At 49.6% G+C, this 13,563-nt stretch overlaps 1 protein-coding gene across 2 annotated transcripts in view; it reads right to left on the bottom strand.

Moving 5' to 3' along the window:
* Positions 1 to 13,563, bottom strand: part of Fbln2 (fibulin 2) — a 58,263-nt gene that overhangs the window by 16,288 nt on the left and 28,412 nt on the right. For both annotated transcript variants that reach the window (XM_021639289.2, XM_021639290.2), the window contains exons 3-5: positions 6,283 to 6,394; positions 3,289 to 3,418; positions 1,217 to 1,397 (exon numbers count right to left, since the gene is read on the bottom strand). In XM_021639289.2, coding sequence (XP_021494964.1) covers positions 1,217 to 1,397; positions 3,289 to 3,418; positions 6,283 to 6,394 — 423 coding nt within the window. The remainder of the gene's footprint in view (positions 1 to 1,216; positions 1,398 to 3,288; positions 3,419 to 6,282; positions 6,395 to 13,563) is intronic.

Genomic DNA, 13,563 nt, shown 5'->3' with positions numbered 1-13,563 from the left:
TCTTTGTGTCTCGTTGCCTACTCTGCAGAGGGCAGCAGGTGAGTGGAAGAGAAGGCTGCTCTGCTGGCCAGCCCTTCACTCACCTGATGCCTCAGCCCATGCTGTCAGCCTCTGGCAACAAGAGAACAGAATGGCAGCCTGAAGCTGCATCCAAGGGCATGTCATAGCATGGCATAGCACTGAGCTCCATGCTGAGAAGCCCTGGCCAGTACCCACAGCCCTGTCCTGAGGTCCTGGAACTCTGAGAGGATAAAGGCAGACCAAGGGTTTCTGGGATCACCAGCATGTACCTCCATGGGCCAGGCCCAGCTCAGTCATAGGCAGGCCTCTCTGATCATCCTCCCAGCAGAAGATAAACGGGGATGATATGCCCAAGGCCACTTCAATCATTTGAAACAGAACAGTCTGCTTCCCCCACCTGCACCTCCTAGACCCAAGCTACTCAGAAGCTCCACACAGGAGGTGGTTAAGTGGATGAATCCTGCCCAGCCGTGTGGTCCACGGCCATGTGGTCCCCCCATGTCCTGTTCTGACCTCTGATGCTGGGTTTCTTCCTGAGCTCTACTTTGAACCACTCTCTGAGTAATAACTGGTTCTTCAGAAATCACTGTTTTCAACTAGCACCTTGGATGAGGTGGTGGATGGATGGGTGAGTGAATGGATGGGCAAGTCAATGGACAAATGAACAGAAAGGTGGCTGAGTGGGTAGGTGAAAAAATAGGTGACTGAGTGGGGGGGATAAATGAGTGGGGGAGGTGAATGATGGATAGATCAGGGAATGAATGGATGGACAGATAGGCATGTGGATGAATGAAGAAGATGGACGGACAGATACAAGAATGACAAATGACAGACTGGTGGACAGATGTTCAGGTGGAGAAAAAGATAAGCAGATCTGAATGGCACCAGATGGAAAAACAGTGGAAAGGTGTGGAGAAGGTCAGAGCGACTAGGGTGGTGAGGGGAGGGTAGAAGGGCAATGGTCACTCGTGATTTGGTGAGTGGCACAGAGAACTGTGTGGGACTGCCATACCAGCACACACAGGGTTAGAATCCAGTCAGCAGCTACAGAACTCTACATAGCGTAGTTCAAACCTTAAACCTCACATAACAATGGACCAGAGTCCCCACTGAGGCCAGAGGCCACCCAGCCCAGCCATCCTAGGAGCCCATATGTCCTCCTCCAACTGCCTCCACCTGGGAGGGCAGCACCCACCTCTTCGAGGGGCGGCCTCAGGCTCTGGTGGCCGGCGGACCTCAGGCACTATGAGGGGCTCTTCACCTTCACAGCAGGAGAGCATGACATGGTTGCAGGGATACCCCAGGTTGGGGTTAGATTCACACGACTGGCCCTCAGCCCGCACGCGGAGTCCCAGGCCACAGCAGTCACAGCATTGCTGAGGGAGACAGAGCATCACCATCAGGCCCTCAGAGCTGCCTGATTTCCCGCAGTCTGTGTGCCTGTGACTCATTCAGGGTCCGGAGCCTGGGCATAGCCTGGGGAAGGCTCTGGGCAGAATTAACATTGTCTAGGTCCTCTGTCTGCCTGTGTCCTCTCCCAGAGGGGAGGGTGCCCCACCCCTACATCCCAAGTCTGGAGAAGGGCAGACTAATGTTAATTTTCTTTAATGAATGAATAAATGTCCCTTCGGAAAGAACTACAAATGAAGCCCAGGCCTGCTCACCATGCCCCACCCTTAGAAGCAGACACTAATCCTGTCAGCTCAGCAAAAAGCATTTTTCAAAGGCCCTTGCAGTGCAGGTGACTTCATAAAGTGTGCAGAACAGGGTCTGTTTGGTAGTACACCCATCCCTCTCTCCCTGGTCCTCCTCCATAGAGTGTATGTATATTGGAGCTCCTGGCATCTCATCAGGTTATGAAGGAATCTGAAGCTAACATTTCACACTGACAATTCAACAGACAGAAGTTGGGTCCCTAAGGATATGCTGACCCACCCGGCCAAATGCTATGGGGAAATTTGATCTGTATCATCAAACTGTGGCAGTGGACTGGATGCAGCAACAGTTCCAGCTGACCAGTATCCATAGTCCGAGGCTGGACAGCTCAGCGACTCAGACAGTGAGCATGTGGCTCTGGCTTGAGGTGCCAATCACTTGCTTCGGTCACTAGGGTAAGACAGAAGTAATCATGTGCCCACTTGCACCTTGGCTTCTAAAGGTCTTGCATGCCATTATAGTTTGAGTTTGGCATATGCCTGCCCCATGGATGGGTCTAGTGACAGGTCTTAGGTCACTGAAGACATATACTTGAAGTGGACTTGGGGACACTGGTCTCTTCTTTCTTATGTGAGTAATTGGCTCAGCCATGCACACCATACCATGCCATGCCACCTCACCACAGACCCAAAGGAAGCAGGGCCAAGTGAGCAAACTAAACCAAAACCTCTCACTCTCAAAAAGAGGTTGTCTTGGGCATGCTGTCTCAGTGAGGAAAGGAGGGCAACAAATGTGCTTCCAGTTTCTTTCTGAGAGCCCTATCCAAACCCAACCAGAGAGACTACAGGGAAGAGAGACAGTTCAGCCAGGCCACCTACAGAGAAGCCACCAGCCAATGATAGACTCAGAGGCACAGCTGAACATTTTCTGACGTCAAGCCAGCCACAGACACAGCTAGAGTGAGTGACGCCCTATTCCTTCATCTAATGCTGCAATACCCACTGCCGAAGACCACATGAACACAGCTCCAGGTGCCGGCACTGGGCCTTGCCTGCCCCAGGATGTGGATTCCTTGCCCATGTTCTACGCATGGGGAAACTGAGGCTGAGATAAGGGAGCTGCCCTTGAGGTGAAGATAACCATAGAAGCAGAACTTTACACCCGCCTGCAGCAAGGTGCTTTCCTAATACCAGGCCTTCTCCCCTTCCTCCTGCTATGTCCTGATGCAGCTTGGGTTTGCTAGCCTCCAGCCTCCGGTGTCCAGCCTCTGGCATACACACGTGAAGAAAGCTAGCATCCTACGACTTTCCATTGCGTGTAGCCACACTGATCCTAGCACCACTGTGCGCTCCAACACAGCCTCCACCCACAGACCTCCTCAGCCACTATCTCCAGGCATACCACACTCTGCCACACACAACCAGACCTGCCTCAGAGATAGCAAGATGTCACCTGGGTTATTGGTGGGGTTCAATGCACACTTTGTGGACTTTGTTGACTAACTTCATTGACTGTTAGCATGTCCTGGCCGGGCAGTGAGTCTGCCCCCCCGACCTCCTCCAAGATGTGGTATCACACATCTCAGCCAAGATTGTGGCAGGTGTGACTTGCCTTGTACAGGGAGACGCCACAGGTATCATTATCCTCGGCTCCACAGGTCTCGCCCTCTTTGGCCCCCATGACACCAGCCATACAGCTCTTTTCCTTCAAGTATGAGACACAGCAGTGCTTCTGGGCTATCCTGAAACAGGGGAATGCCTCAGTACCTGTCTTTCCTGGGTCCCTCCCCAAGAGGGTGACAGTCCCCACCTCACAGGAGGGAGATAGAATGTAGGGTAGAGAAGGGAAGCCCCTACCTGAGGTCTACAGCAAAAGAGGTCAGTGCTGGCAGCAGGGCAGACACCACCCCTGCCAGGTCTCATGGGTTGGATTTGGGTCTGGGACCCTCTGGCCTCAGAGCTGTGTCCTTGACCTCTGGGGGATGGTGTTGGCATTCAGAGCTCTACTACCACTCTTCAGAAAATTAGAGACCCAACCTCAGAAAGGGTAGATCTGCTAGGGAGATTGGTGACTGGGTCCCTGGTCACTACTTGCCCCTCCCCACATGTGTAACCTGTGGAAGAGGAGGCTAATGAATCAGCAAAGCATGGGTCACGGGAGGCAGGACTCAGCATTACATGGGAGGGACACATGCAGGGTACAGCCATCCGGTGATGGAGCTGAGGTCCATGTAGTGGTGAGCTCCATCTCAAGAGGGATGTCAGTATTCATTATGGCCACAAAGCTCTAAACTCACAGGGTCTGAATAGTGTGCATGCTCTAACCATTCAGTAATCCCAAAAGGGGGAGAGAATAGGGATGAGGTTAGAATTGGAATTTCTCTAACAAAGGCAGAGTGGGACCAGGCATGGTGATGCACACCTTTAATCCCAGCACTTGGAAGGAAAAGACAGGCAGATCTCTGAGTCTGAGGCCAGTCTGGTCTACATAAAGAGTTTCAGGTCAGCGGGGATATATAATGAGACTCTGTCTCAGAAATGGAAGAGGAGGAGAAGAATGAGGAAAAGGAGGAGAAAAAGAACAAGGAAGAGGAGGAGGAGAAAAAGGAGGAAGAGGAGAAGGAGGAGGAAGAGGAGAGGAGGCAGGCAAACCAAGCTAGACATTAGAAAAAACGTGTTATAATCCTGGCCATATTGTTGGTGAGCTGTGCAGATCTAGAGGAATCATATTCTCTCTGAACTTCACTCTCCGTTTTTTAATTTTTATTTTTATATTAATTACAGTTTATTTACTTTGTATCCCAGCTGTAGACCACTCCCTCGTTCCCTCCCAGTCCCTCGTTCCCTCCCTCATCCCTCCCTGCCCCTTTCTAAGTCCACTGATAGGGGAGATTCTCCTCCCTTTCCATCTGACCCTAGCTTATCAGGTCTCACCAGGACTCTGCAATGTCCTCTTCTGTGGACATTGCCAGGCTGCTCCTCCCACAGAGGTTGGGGAGGTCAAAGAGCCAGCCATTGAGTTCATGTCAGAGACAGTCCCTGTTCCCCTTAGTGGGGAAACCCACTTGGATATTGAGCTGCCATGGACTAGCTCCAAGCAGGGGTTCTAGGTTATATCCATGCATGGTCCTTGGTTGGAGAATCAGTCTCAGACAAGCCCCTGTGCTCAGATATATTTGGTCCTTGTGGAGCTCCTATCCTCTCCAGGTCTTACTAACTCCCTCTTCTTTCATAAGATTCCCTGCACTCTGCCCAAAGTTTGGCCATGCATCTCAGCATCTGCTTTGATACACTGCTAAGTAGAGTCTTTCAGAGGCCCTCTATGGTAGGCTCCTGTCCTGATTGTTTTCTCCTATTTCTAATGTCCATCCCATTTGTCTTTCTAAGTAAGGACTGATCATCTTACCCAGGGTCCTTCTTCTTGTTTAGCTTCTTTAGGTATACAGATTTTAGTATGTTTATCCATCTTATAGGTATACTATCCACTTATAAGTGAGTATATACTGTGTGTGTCTTTCTGCTTCTGGGATACCTCACTCAGGATGATCTTGTCTAGGTTCCACCATTTGCCTGCAAATTTCATGATTTCCTTGTTTTTAATTACTGAGCAGTATCCTATTGTGTAAATGTACCACAATTTCTGTATCCATTCCTCCATTGAGGGACATCTGGGTTGTTTTCAGGTTCTGGCTATTACGAATAAAGCTGCTACAAACATGATTGAACAAATGTCCTTATTGTATACTTGAGCATTTTTTGTATATATGCCTAGAAGTGGTATAACTGGATCTTGAGGAAGCACTATTCCTAAATGTCTGAGAAAGTGCCAGATTGATTTCCAAAGTGGTTGTACAAGTTTACATTCCCACCAGCAATGGAGGAGGGTTCCCCTTTCTCCACAACCTCTCCAGCATGTGCTGTCACTTGAATTTTTGATCTTAGCCATTCTGATGGGTTTAAGGTGAAATCTCTTTGATTTGTATCTCTCTGATGGCTAAGGATGTTGAGCATCTCTTTAAGCATTTCTCTGCCATTCTATATTCCTCTACAGAGAATTCTCTGTTTAGCTCCGTACCCCATATTTTAATTGGATTACTTGATTTGTTGCTGTTTAACTTCTTTATTTCTTTATATATTCTGGATATTAGCGCTCTGACAGATACAGGGTTGGTGAAGATCCTTTCCCACTCTGTTCCACTCTCCTTTTTTAAAAACAAAAAATGAGTAGGCTGTGAAAAATGAGAGGGGAAGATAACAGAGGACCAACCCTGACAGGGGAAGCAGAGTGCAGTGTCCAAGCACCAGCACAGGTGGCCAAGGAGGGCAGAAGGTCAGACTCGGGCATTCAAGGTGGCTGATCTGGGGGAGAGGTAGCTGCTGAGAGTGGCAAGCCCCAGCAATCCTAAGGTGATTAACGATCCTTTGAACTTACTCTAAGTTACGCCCCAAGACAGTTACAGATGCATGGGATCAGCTGACTCTCGGGACCAGTCAGTCTCCCCCCATTAGCCTGGCCAGATGGTTAACTGCACCCACTTTTGGTCACCCTCACACATCTGGGGCCCAGGGAAGGCAAGAGCAGTTGCGCCCACCCCAGTCCACTTACCTGCAGACGTCACTCTCGGCGCCATTCTCGGGGATCTCCTGGCACTCGTCATTGTCAATGGCCCACTGCTGGCCGGCAGCACAGCATGTCTCAATCAGGTCCTTGGTGGAGGCTGTGGGTTGCAATGAGGAGGTGCAGCTGAGTTTGGGGGCCGCTAGGTGCAGTTCAGTCTGCAGGCAATGGGCAAGGTAACCTCTCACCCCCAATCCCCATACACCCCTGCCCTGCACTTCCAGCCCTTCCCTTGAAAGGAAGATCTGGGAAGGCTTGGTCCACCTGCAGGGTGGGTAGAGCAGTGGGTAGCCAATGACTGGCTCTAAGGGTGGGTGGGTGTTTGCGCTGCGCACGCACGCATGTTGCTTACTCCAGAGCTCACAGGGGCCATACTGCACAGGCGGCAACTGACCCATAATTTCTCTAGCCCCTTTCCCAACACCCAGATTGTTTCTGCCAAGACATGTCCCTAAATGAACCATCATAAACATAAGAAGCCCGGACTTGGGTTCTGTTGATCCAAGTAGCGCAGGTGGGGCAGAAGACAGAAAAGAGCCTCAGGGGGTTTTGAGGGTAAGAGTTATCTTAAGTTGCTTTTTCCCCTGGGATTTAGTTGTAATGATGTTTAATTAATAAAAATTAATACTAATTAACAATTATTACAATACAATGACAAAAAAAAAACTGATTATTCAAATAGTGTTTTTTTTTCTTAACACAGTAATAGGAAAATTAGTAGAAGAAATGACCGTTTAAAAGAGAAACCCAGAAATAAATCAACAGTAAGCATGCTGACCAACAAAAACAGAATCTTTCTCTCTCTCTCTCTCCTTTCCTTCTCCTCCTCCTTCTTCCTTATTATTCTGCCTATGTGTATGTGCACCACATGAGTACAGAGCCCACGGAGGCCACAAGAGGGCATGAGATCCCTTGAGCTGGATTACAGGTGGTGTCGAGCTGCTTTGTGGGTGCTGGGAACAGAACCTGGGTTCTTTGCTAGAGTAGCAAGTATGCATACTTGAGTAAAGGATCAATGTACTCAAGATGTGAACTTTGCTGTATGTGAGCTACAGTTTTAATAAAACTATAATCAAAGATCCAATCTGTCTATGGGATTTGTCAAGGTGATTCTCAAATTCACTGGTAGAACCAGCCTGTAATCCACTACTCAGAAGGCAGCAGTATCATAGTTCAAGACCAGCATGGGCAACCTTGTGACACTCTGTTTCAAAATGAAAACTTAAAAACAAAGACAGGCAGAATTATGACTCTCAAACAGGCTGACTCCTTCCTTTTCCCTTTTCAGGGATCAAATCTCCTCAGAGAAGGTCTCCTGGACCTCTCTGTACCCCAACCCCATCACATCACCCCACTCAGCCTCCATTTACAAAAATGACTGTATAAACATATACAAGCCAGGCATGCCTGTAAACCAAGCACTCTGGAAGTTGAGGCAGGGGGATTACAAATTTGAGCCTGGGCTCCATAAAGAGGGCCTGTCACAAGAAAGAGGAGGGGGAGGAGGAGGAGGAGAAGGAGGAGGAGGAGGAGGAGGAGGAGGAGGAGCATAATGTGTGTGTGTGGCAGAGACGGCTCATTGGCTGAGGTCCCAGCCTCTAAGACAAAATGAGCCTGTGATAATGAGCCCCATAACAAGTGGGGCATTTCATATCTAAACCCTAACACTTGATCTTCCTTCTACAGGCTGGAATCTTCCCTCCCTAAAGCTTTTCTGAGAAAGACTCATGGGATTATGAGATTGCAACAGATCCTGGGGTCCTGGCCAGGCGACCTTTGATGGATGCCCTAAGATATAGTAATGACAGCCCCAATGTGCTGAGTGCCAATAACAAGCCAGGCAAGGGGCCAAACACTCTAACTGTTATTATTTCCTCTGCCCAGAGGAAGTGGAAGATTAGACATCCCAGCCTCATGTTGCACTCTTCCCTTTCCCTCTCCAGTCAACATGGGCAACTTGACCCAGCCAGTCCTGAAAGAGCTCGCTGTGAACCAAGCCTCCAGGAAGGTAGGAGGCAAAGTCACAATGAGGATACCCCACAGTTCCCAAGGTGGTTCCAAGGCAGTTCCTGCAGGCCTGCCTCCAGACATCCCAGCCCCCACCGTCTCTCTGGGGGTTTCTTGCCCTCTGGCTTCTGGCCTGTGAATGACCCCAAGGCCTCCCTCACACTCTGACCTTAGTGATATGCTCCAGACGCTGGGCATCCTGTGTCACCTTGCCCTGGCCCCTCCTACAGTTCTGTGCCTAGCCTGGTCACAGGAATTTGCACCCCACCAGCAGCAGACAGGCTTCCCAAGACCTGAAGAAGCCCACCCAGTATGACTTTTCAGCCTCTTCATCTGGCCAGCAGGCCAGTCAGCTTCTGCTTCTGGCTACACCACATACACACACACACACACACAAAACACACACACACACACACACACACACACACACACACTGCACCATGATATCCCTGCCAAGTGACACACTTATCCCAACATCATCCTTGAAGGGTTCTGTGTCTAAGAAGGGCCTGAGTCACCTCAGGCCCCCAGTGGGCAATATAGGTCCCAGAACATTACAAGTTCTGCTTCCAGGTGAAGCATTCAGGCTCTTAGCGTCCGTCACCATTTGAAGTTCATACCAACCCATGATGCCTGTATGTGTAGTAAAGGGACCAACCACCCTTGTCCCTCAGCCCACATGGTATGGTGCGTTAGGCCTTTCCGAATGAGCTAAATCATCTCAGCAACAGAACCAATGCCTGGGTGGAGAGCTGGGCCACTGCCCATTTTATGATGCCCACCTGCCCTTCTGCCTCCTGTGGGTCAGCTGGGCCTCCCTATTCCCAAGGATGACTGAGGTTGCTCACCTCCTGCTGGACAGTGACATGGCCCAGAACTGTCCTGGATCTGGACCACTCTGCTGTGGTCTTCAGAGTCCTGCCAGACAGACAGTATGATGGGTCCTTGACACCACCACCCCGGCCAAACCTCACACTCCTCGGTGGCAGAAAGAGAGAAATAGTATGGAAAACCTACCCTGACACCTGCTGAAAGGGAAGATGTGCAAACTCATTTTGCAGAGATTTTGCTATCAGGAAAAACAGAAATACGCCCCAGGGTCCCCAGCCCACTAAACGGCCCCGTGCTGTAACACAGTCCCTATGTTGTAACAAGTCACCAATGACAGCCACAACCACCATGTGACACACTTATATCCTACAGGCATGACATGGGGAAAGACACTGTCCACAGGAAGAGACAAAAACAGGAACGGATAAGGCAACAAGAATAGAAAATCCCATAATGAAGATTGACGCCTAAAACTTAGAAATGGCAGAGCAGCAAGCCAGACACAAAGGCTACAGACGGCATGTGTTTCCACTCAGATTCAGAGACAGAAAGTAGTGCGGCGGGCATCAGGCGCTGAGTGTCCCATAAGGGCAGTTTCAGCATTCTAAGTTGGGGGATCTCACTCCAGAGAGACTGCAATTAATGCTGCTGAGCTGCACACTCAAGGCTTTGTAAATTTCACATTATTTTTGAAAACTGCATGGCAGTACATATAAGGAACTGTGAGCTGGCATTTCCCCCTTCCAGGAATCTGACATACTGACAGACACCCCGGTAAACCCAGACAGGAGGCTCCCAGACGCCCAACGCGTTTGTGACAGCAAAGATTCCAGAGATACCTAACGATCAGAGATGAAATAGTAAGGCTGCTCCCGGCCCATCACACACAGGTGTTAAGAGGCCAGAGGCGGATGTCTGCATGAAATGAAATCGTTCCTGAAGGTACTTCAGGCCGAGTTCAGGAGCTACATAAACTGACATTTGTCTTTAAAAGGATTACATGGATATGCACCAGGCATCTGGTAGAGTGGAGACCCCAGACGCAGCAACAGATGGTGTCTTGGGGGGAGCCCGGCCTCCTGTATGTTGAAGCAGATATTAGCCATTCCAGAGCCCTTCCCTTGTAAATAGATTCAGAGATCCGGAAACCATAACCTCCTTTGATCACAGAACAATGGATGCCCCAAACAATCCAGTCCAGACATCAACCCCCAGACAGTTAGCCCCCTTTCCCTAAAGAATCCCAGCTTTGAAAATGCTGCAGAACATTTCTCTCCCAACAGGAGGGTAACAGCAGGAATCTCCACCAGGGCCCCGATGAACAAGATGTTTGCTTTGTGGGCCTCAGCGTACAGCCCAGAGCCCCACAGCACACAGCACTGTGAGCCCCACCAGCCTTAACGGACATGGCGGCATTTTCTGCAGAACCCAGGGTGAGCCTTTCTGGGCCACCCAGGAGCCTTGATCATCTTTCTGAGGCCTGTGAAGTAGACAAGCCAGCCAGGGTTCTGGTCTCCTGTTTTCTATCCCACACAGGAGGGGGCAGAGGAGTGATAGGAAGCCCAGAAAAAGCCTCTGGGATGGGGGTTTGACCTGAGCTCACCCAGCCTTGCTTCTTCATGTCTAGATTTCCATCTCCTTGTTCTTCCCAGTCCTGTTAGCACACACACGCCACGTACCCCTGCCTTCCATCAGACTCATCCAAGCCTGACTGGTCCTCCTGTGTGCTGACCTGCAGCTGCACTTGTGGTCCCTTGCCTGGGCTCTCAGCGCAGGGTCCTCACACTCCACTACTGTTACGGATGACCAGAGAGAGGCCCGACCTATAGTATACCACACACACTCATAGGCAAGGGAGACCTAAAGGACAAGCTACAAGGAAAACTACTCGGTGCCAGCATTCTCCAGAACATGACCTGGAACCAAGAAGAGACAATGTTCTACACTGGGGCCAAGGATGAAAGATGGCTGTAACTGGGATGAGCCCCAAGACGAGGGTGGCGGGAACCCACCCACTATGCACATCCGTGTAAACTGAGTACACGTAAATTTTTGGGTGCTCTGGAAAGGCACTGAGAAACCTCAGTCAATGCCACATACCCTCTAGTGAGCAGATCCCCACCTAGGTGCACAGTTACTCGGGGGTGCCTCCCGCTCCCGAAGATACAGAGGAATGCTGCCAGCAGCACAGCTCCAACTGTCTATCAGCATCAGGGCCGCTCAAGAAGCTACGCTTCACTCCCACATCAGAACGCTACCGAGACATTCCAGTTGCCATCGCAACGGGGGCTGCAATTAACACTGATAAAAGCAATTTAACTCCTCCATACAAGACTATTGGGTAGAACCCAATGTTTCCTTCCTCCAAACGAGCCAGACATAGATCATTCCCATTCTGCAATATAAACTTAAGAACAGGCAAGGGCATTGGCACATCAGAGCAACGGCTTTAATGGGGCCGGGAGGGAGTTAGAGCTAACAAGCTGGAAGCAACACCAGGGAATACTGGTTTCCATCTGCGGGGTGCAGCACAGGTGTGGACTCTCCGAGCTGTCCGCCGAGACCCGAGGCACTGCGGTCTGCGAGTTATGTTCCCATAGGACATTTGGCAAAGGCCTGTTCCATTACCGTGCATCAAAAGACACTTGAAACTGTGTGTATTCAAGGGAGTTTCAGGAAAACAAACCCAGGGGGCGTTACCGCCACAGTAAACCAAACACTGGCTAATCATCCTTGATTAGATATTGCCTTTACAAAACAAGCTTTACAGCCCACCTCGGGAACAATCAGAGGAAGTGGAGAATTAGATGGCATTAGGGAATTGACTGGATTAGACGTTGTATCTTTTTTTTTTTTTTTTCAGAGTTTCAAGATACAGGGCCACGCCAAGTGGCCATGGCACATGCCTTTGATCCCAGCATTTGGGAGCCAGAAGCTGGTGGATCTCTGTGAAATTGAGGCCAGCCTGGTCTACAGAGTGAGTTCCAGGACAGCCAGGGCTTCACAGAGAAACTCTGTCTCAATAAATCAAACAAACAACAAGAAAAGATAGGGGTCAATACTGAAATTTCCAGCATGCACATGTCTATCCACTGACCCTGCAGCCATGAGCTCAACCAACTCAATATAAGAAAATGTTTCTATAAAGACCTGTATCTGTATTGAGCAAAGGTGCACAGACATCCTTCTTTTGTTCCCCCAGACAGTACAGTGTAGCGGCCATTACCACATTGTATTTGGCCTGCCTCATAGTAACAAGGGATCTGCAGGTGTTTGAAGTAGGATGCTCACAGCCTCTATGCATGAATTTTACATAAGAGACATAAACATCCTCCAACTTTTGTACCCAAGATGGAGAGGGGGATGATCCTGGAATCGATTCCCTGAAGATACTGATTGGTGACGCTCAGTGTCTTAGGGTTTCTATCACTGCAATGAAACACCATGACCAAAAGCAAGTTGAAGAGGAAAGGGATTGTTTAGCTTATACTTCCACATACTGTTCATCACCGAAGAAAGTCAGGACAGAAACTCAAACAGGGCAGGAACCTGCATCAGCAGCTGATGCAGAGGCCATGAAGGAGTGCTGCTTCCTGGCTTACTTCCCATGGCTTGCTCAGCCTGCTTTCTTATAGAACCCAGGACCACCATTCTGTGTTCTGTAAGAACCACATGGTTGGTTGTGTCCCCATCAATCGCTAATAAAGAAAACACCTTCCAGCCTGATTTTATGAAGGACCTTTCTCAGTTGAGGTTCCCTCCTTTCAAAAGACTCTAACTTGTGTCAAATTGACATAAAATTAGCCAGGATAGTGAGTGAGTGTGTGTGTGTGTGTGTGTGTGTGTGTGTGTGTGTAGATGATGCTATCCTCCAGGCATGATACCGCTATTGCTGCCTTGAAATCAAAGCTGCAGTGATTGCACACACAGTGCCCTCTGAAGGCTGGGCCTCCTAACACTCCTTTGTGTTAGTGGAAGTGAGTCATGACTCCTGCCCACTCCCCAAGTATGTGCCAACAGTTAACAATTGCTGCTAGGGGACACACACCCTGTTAAGTTGCCCATGCTCTTGTAAGCCCAAATAAACCCGTGGGTTCCCCAAGGTAGACCTGGGTAGAATCATTTGGTCTTGTCATGGTCTTAACTGGGGTGAATAGACATTTGTTAGTGTCTCCCCAGGAAATGTTAACACAAATGTAACTATATGTGTACCTATGTGTCTCTGTATCAAACAAGTCTGCACTGGATGGTAAACAGCCCCCACAAACAGCCCTAGCTGTTTGTGAGTGAGAGAAAGCCTCCATCTCATGGTCAAGGGCACATGACCTAAAGACATCCCGCTAGGCCCCACTTCTTGAAAGCTCCACCTCTCACAGCACCGAACTGGGACCAAGCTTTTCCACATCAGCTTCTAAGCAACAGTCCTGATCT

Source organism: Meriones unguiculatus, chromosome 5 (genome assembly GCF_030254825.1).
Source record: "Meriones unguiculatus strain TT.TT164.6M chromosome 5, Bangor_MerUng_6.1, whole genome shotgun sequence".
Classification (NCBI taxonomy): Eukaryota; Metazoa; Chordata; class Mammalia; order Rodentia; family Muridae; genus Meriones; species Meriones unguiculatus.
The sequence above is the reverse complement of the archived record's forward strand: the minus strand, read 5'-3'. Positions and strand labels throughout refer to the sequence as shown.